This window comes from Triticum aestivum, chromosome 5D (genome assembly GCF_018294505.1).
Source record: "Triticum aestivum cultivar Chinese Spring chromosome 5D, IWGSC CS RefSeq v2.1, whole genome shotgun sequence".
In the NCBI taxonomy this organism is placed as follows: Eukaryota; Viridiplantae; Streptophyta; class Magnoliopsida; order Poales; family Poaceae; genus Triticum; species Triticum aestivum.
Window position 1 is genome coordinate 558357472 of NC_057808.1, and position 6572 is coordinate 558364043.

General features: G+C 44.4%; 1 protein-coding gene across 1 annotated transcript; it reads left to right on the plus strand.

Annotated features, from left to right (window-relative positions):
• Positions 1–836: 836 nt before the first annotated feature.
• On the plus strand, positions 837–6572 carry LOC123123863 (U5 small nuclear ribonucleoprotein 40 kDa protein). Its single transcript, XM_044544507.1, has 7 exons — positions 837–1170; positions 1252–1609; positions 1718–1874; positions 2322–2366; positions 4403–4565; positions 5217–5578; positions 5740–6572. Exons 1-7 carry the CDS (start codon positions 946–948, stop codon positions 6053–6055), a joined length of 1626 nt encoding a protein of 541 aa, XP_044400442.1. The 5' UTR covers positions 837–945; the 3' UTR covers positions 6056–6572.

Consider the following 6572-nt stretch of genomic DNA (forward strand, 5'->3'; position numbering starts at 1 on the left):
TCTAAACATCTTTGGTCATTTCTTGTCAGGCATGAATATGTTTTTTGTTTTGGAAACATCTGAACATCTTTGTTCCAAGACAAGAACCTTTCTTTCCCAATGCATGGATGCTTGTTTTGGTACACATGAATATTTACCTTTTTAGGGTGTGCCATTTTTTTCTATGTTAAACTAATTTGTATACTAATAACTAGAACATTACCCGTGCGTTGCAACGGGATACAAATATTTCAGTACGTCAGCTTGTGATTTACATGCCCATAATATGCGATTGTGTAAATAAATGTTCATCAATGATTTACCTTATATTTTGATCAGTGATTTGCCTGCCCATAGTGTGCGATTGTGTAAATAAATGTTCATCAAATTCTCCCGCGATTTACCTTATATTTTGATGAAAAGTTTGGTAGGTAAATAAAGTGAAATTGGTTAAGATGATAAGTAAATTATGATGATTGATAATTATACGGGGAAGGTTGGACGAAGGGGCGGTGGGAATAAAGGTGAAACGGGAACCTTGGATTCTTTTTAAGTAGTACTCCCTCCGTTCGGAAATATTTGTCATCAAAATGGATAAAAGGATATGACAAGTATTTCCGGACGGAGGGAAATACATCAAAATGGATAAAAGGAGATGACAAGTATTTCCGGACGGAGGGAGTGGAGATTTAGCAGACATTAAATATAAATTCTTAGATCTATATTTATTTTTTTAGTGTATCAGATTTATACTATTATATATGAAAAAGAAGAAGAAATAGTGAGGCCGTGCATTTGTGCGGCCCATGAGGAGTAGAGCCCGTCAGGTGAGGGTACTACTACTCCACTCCCGCGGTGGCGATTGCGGCCCACGCGCACACGGAGGGGGAGAGAGACACGGAGGTAGGCGGCGCGCGTGCACCCTGCCCCATCCGTCCCCTCGTCCCCTCCGCCGTCGCCGGCGCGATGGCAGGCGACGCGCCGCCGATGAAGAGGCCCAAGCTGGAGAAGGACGACGGCTGGTCCCGCCACCCCTCCGCCGCCAACGGCTCCGCGCCCAGGCCCCCCGCCGCCTCCCCCAGCGACGCGCCGCCGCCGGGCGGGGAGGAGGACGACGAGGAGCTCCCAGAGGAGGCCGTGCTCGCGCTCATCGCCCACCACGAGCGCGAGGTCGAGCGGTACAAGCTCAAGGTACATCTCCCCTTCCCGCTCCCTCGTCCAGTCCTCCCCCTTTGGTTCTTGGTGATGAAAGATCGATCCGTGCGTCCGCAGCTGGACGCCGCCGAGAGGAAGCTGGCCGACACGCGGTCGAGGCTCGCCCGGCACCGAGGCCGCGCCCCCGATCGGAACAACCAGCCCCCGCCGCCGCCACCGCCCGTCCAGAAGGCCGCCGCGCCGGATCGCAGGACGCCGCCTCCGAGCCAGAGGGAGGCCCCCAAGCCGTCGGCGCCGAGCCAGAAGCCCCCCGCGCCGCAGGCGAGGCCGCAGCTCGTCATCCCGGGGGCAGGCCACAGCCGCCCGGCCCCGCGGCCCGCTTTGCCCGTACCGAAGAAGTCCCCATCGTCATCGTCGCCGTCTTTGGTGCAGGCACCACAGAGGAAGGCGGAGAAGAAACCCAAGCGAGAGATCGGTACTTCCCGCGGCTCGTCCGTTCTAGGGCAGCAGTTTACCTGATAGAATTCGATCTCCGTCGATATGCATGATGATGCAAGCCTGGTTCTGTTTTCCTGGTTTGCAGTGCAGAGAGAACATCAGAACTTGGTTCAGAGCGTCAAGAAGTCGTCTGCGCCGACGACGCTTAAGTTCTACGGCGGCACCCTGGTCTCCAGCCAGCACAAGAGGAAGCTTAGGTGTCTTGAGCTGTGCCCTGCTGATGACCAGCTTGTCATTACAAGGTACTAGTATGCTTGACTGGCTATAATAAATACAATACAGATTGCCTAACATTAATTCGCTGGCGGAGAAAACTAAATTTGTCGACTTCTGCCTCATTTGCTGAACAAACTTGGTAAAAAGGATGCCTCTGACTCGAAAACTGATGAATGAGAGTGGTGCAGGCTAGTAACCGCAAAACACCAATAAGTCCTGATCTTTTTTAATGTCTTGGTGTCTAATGTTAGGCAAGATATAGTCATAAACTGGAGAGAAGTGTTACACCGCTGTTGACATGGCTACACTTACTTGCTTAGGGAAATGGTTGATTTTTGGTCAATAATTTATCTCCACGTATATGTTGCAGAGTAAACTATGTAACCACATATAAGAACTGTAACACATCTGTTAAATTTCCTTAACTTCTGCTGGACGTAGAAACTTTGATCTCATTTTTCCTTGTGATGCAGTGCATTGGATGGAATGGTGACTCTGTGGCAAGTACAGTCAAGTGGGTAAGCCTCATATTACCTCGTCTCTCTTCATGATATATCTCACTTTTATTTCTGTGAATTGTTACTTGACTCCCAAAACATATTGGAGATAGGGTTACTTGTTTCGACTTGTAGTGGAAAATAAAATTAGAATAAGTTTGTGACACCATTATAGTCATACTGAAGTCAAGAAAAGTACTATGTCTGCTTGGAGGTAGAAGATGCATTTGCTAAAATTAAAATCCATAATTTCTATATGTCTTCATGCAGACTAGGCAGTAGTTAGTGAAAGTTTTGCCATATAATATTTCATTTGCTGCCAACAAGAGCCATAGGCAATGGTTTGTACTCCCCACATGGTCATATTGATGCTAAGCTATCATAAATACATGCTAGTGACTGTATTGTGTATGCGGATTCTGTATTTTATTATGAAGTTTGCATGCTAAGTTTTCATGAAGCTCACATGCTTTTATTGCAAAATTTAGCAATTTAGCATCTGTTTGCGTGTTTTGTTCATCGGTACAAAAGCCAGGTACGCTGGCTGATGCTCTCTTGCATTGTTTGTGCCCTGCCTCACCTCATACACTTCCACTACACCGAGATATTAAACCCAACATCTTAGGTTTGTATCCTAAGGTACATCCAGTGGGCTAGTGGCTGGCTGGCTGCCAAGAATGTGTCAAACATTTTTACCAAGTGACATAAGAAATAACTACATGGCATTGTGGCCAAATTTCCCCGTCACTCTGTTAACGAGCCAATGAAATTGCGTCCTATATATTCGATTTAAGTCCAACGTGGCATGGATGTTCACGTGGCACACAACCGTAGCTAATGTCATAGGTTGTCCCACTTGCCAGCCCACAACGATAAGTGGAAAACTTTGTCAACTGCTGCAAACTGTAATTATCAGAAAGGGTGGTCCTGAACTAACGAGACCCCTGGTACCATGTCATTTGTTCCAGCAACAGAGCGCGTACATAGAAAACTGACACATTTATAAGGCTATGAACTGGATACATGGCTAACTACAAGGGCTCCCTAGACATGAAGCATGACAACATTATAGTCATAATGAAATCAATAAAGTAACTATGTTTGCCTGGAGATAGAAGATGCATTTGCTAATTTAAAAGCAATAATTTCTATATGCCTTCATGCAGACTAGGCAGTAGTTAGTGAAAGATTTGCCATATAATACTACATTTGCTGCCAACTTGAGCCGTGGGCAATGGTTTGTACTCCCCACATGGTCATATTGATGCTAAACCAGAATAAATACATGCCAGTGATTGTATTGTGTGTGCGGATTCTGTATTTTATTTACGAAGCTCACATGCTAAGTTTTTATGAAATTCACGTGCTTTTATTGCAAAATTTAGCCATTTAGCATCTGTTTGCGTGTTTTGTTCCTCGGTACAAAAGCCATGTAGATTGGCTGGTGTTCTCCTGCATTGTCCGTGCCCTGCCTCACTTCATACACTTTCACAACACCGGGATATTAAATCCAGTATCTTAGGTTTGTATCCTAAGATACAGCCAGTGGGCTGTGTTAACATTTTTACCAAGTGACATAAGAAACACATTACAGCTAAATTTCCCCATCACTCCTTCAACGTGCCAATGAAGCGGTCTCCTATATATTAGATTTAACTCCAACGTGGTATGTATATTCATTCACATGACAGATTCATATACTACTGATTGGTATCATGAAATAATAATATTTGAGTCCATGTACCTCATATAGTATTCATTTTATGTGTCAATGGGGAAAAGATAACTATCAATTGATAACGTTTTGTTGTAGCAATATGAAATTAGCAAGCTTCTGATTTTTATTGTATTGCATTGCCTACTTATGCATTGCCTTCTGCAGTAGCAGTATTTTCGCAGAAGATGACACACTATGATGTTCATAACTTGAAACATTGCATGGGAAGCTGGTGCATGCAACCTCTTATAGTCTGGAGAATTAATTCATATGGTTCTGGAGCTGCATGTTTTTTTGTTTTATTTAAGCATGCTTTGAATTAGAATATTTGTACTTGCAGGCCATCCATCTCTTTGCTTAGCACTACAAATTGCTTTTCTTCAAAGCAAAGGTGGCCTGAGGATGTAGCTTGGCATCCAGATGGTGACACAATTTTTGCCGTATATACTGCTGATGGTGGTGACACCCAGGTTTCAATGATGAATCTTAACACATCAGGACAAGTAAGAACTCTGTTTAAACCTTGAAGTAGCACAACGCATTCCATCTATTATCATCCATTACAAGGTTTTGTGGTTATAAAATAACACTGTTACAGTGAACTGGATTGGTTTCATGGGCAGTTCAGATCCATCAAATTTCATTTTAGCTAGAAACACTCACATGTGAAGGAGTGTTTTAATACCAGAATTTATCTCTGTGCATTTTGAATCAGAATATTTTGTTATTTTAAATTAAATCAGGTTAGATAGGAATTGATAGGTGCCCTTTTAAGTTATTCCTGTTTTCATATCCACCAAATACCCTGAATTTCTACTTCTCCTTTGTGCAATAATAATTGCTGCTGACACAGCAGTACATAACCATTGCTCTCAAATTAGGTACAGCAATACATCGAATTTATAACCATTGCAATAATAAATAGTTCCGTAGTGTGATTATGCGGCTATGTTTATTTTACTCTGCCATTTATATGTGGATGCATCAGTGACCCAATGTGATCTGTAGTTATGTTATGTACTGTAAAAGCTTTCAAGAACCCATGTGGTCATTTGTACCACGCAATTATGCTTTTATGTTGTTTCTTTTGGATAACAGATGAGTTACTTTCAACATTACTAAAATGTTCTTTCATGATCTTTCCCATGAAACAGAAGAAAGTTACTTTCCTGCAAGCGAAGCCTCATACCAAGGGAATCATAAACAACATAAATTTCATGCCCTGGTCTGATACATGCTTTATGACTGGTGGAAGTGACCATGCCGTCATGCTCTGGCAAGAGAGAGACGATTCATGGAACCACAAGAAAGTGCACAGGGATCTGCATTCTTCTGCTGTCATGGGTGTTGCCGGATTGCAACAGAGAAAAACAATAATATCAGTCGGAATGGACAAGAGGATAATATCATACGATGTCTCAGCTGAAAGGGCAGAGTACAAGAACCTGATTGATAGCAAATGCTTGAGCGTGTTACTAAATCCAAGTGATTTCAACCTATACATGGTACAAACAGGGTAAGTGGGCCTCTAATGTTGCTTCTGATTATTGGGTTCCATTTCGCACCTAAACCTCACTGCATAAGATCCTTTGTATGTTTCCCATTTGCAGTCCTGGGGTTCCCTGTGTGCCTTTTGGATGTTGGTGCTGCAAACTAAATCTCTCTTGTTTCTAACAGGTCGCCAGGCAGGCAGCTTCGCTTGTTTGACATCAGGCTCAGGCAGACGGAGGTTCACGCGATTGGTTGGAAGCAAACGAGCAGCGAGTCCCAGTCAGCCCTGATAAACCAGTCGTGGTCTCCGGACGGCTGGTACTTATCATCTGGGTCAGCAGACCCTGTGATCCATATCTTCGACATAAGGTACCAAGGCCAGAAGCCCTGCCAGTCGGTGCAGGCTCATCAGAAGCGGGTCTTCAAGGCCGTTTGGCACCAGACCTTCCCAGTTTTGACCTCCATCTCGTCGGACCTCAACGTCGCGATCCACAAATACTGATGGAAACAGCCAACACGTGGATTCTTGGCACAGTGGATCAACACGGCGCATCAGGTTCTAGGAAGTTTGTTTGTTCACACACATGGGGTGCATCAACGGAGAGTTCCAGAGGAGGCCTCAGCGACATCTGCACCTTTTGAGTCACGGGCAGAGCGATGCGTCTTCAGGCCTCCCTAGTCGAATGTTTTGCCCTTTGCTGCCCGTGGAGAAGTACACGAGAAATCTCACGTACGTCGAAAACTGTTCCGGATGGTTTTTCCTCTGCTTAGCATTTTTTTGTTGTTGGCACTGTAAGTCTTGGCTCAGTTGGTACGGTACATTTGAAAGTACAAAAGCATCTGGAGACCTAATGTCCAAGTGACAGTCTGAGTTGAAAGGAACCTCCACCTGCTCTCAGTCAAAAAAGCTTGTGTTGTGTGGTCTGAATCTCAAACTCTCAGTGCTCACTTAGTTGTCCAGTGGAACTTGACAGGTGGCGTATATTGCATAATTCAGCTGGTTACTCCAGCTCCCAAGA

Bases quoted from the DNA above. Each gene is read 5' to 3' on its own strand.
- LOC123123863 (XM_044544507.1), top strand. From the start codon at position 946: ATGGCAGGCGACGCGCCGCCGATGAAGAGGCCCAAGCTGGAGAAGGAC. The intron at 4,566-5,216 runs GTAAGAACTCTG...CCCATGAAACAG, and splicing joins ATCTTAACACATCAGGACAA to AAGAAAGTTACTTTCCTGCA. The intron at 5,579-5,739 runs GTAAGTGGGCCT...TGTTTCTAACAG, and splicing joins CTATACATGGTACAAACAGG to GTCGCCAGGCAGGCAGCTTC.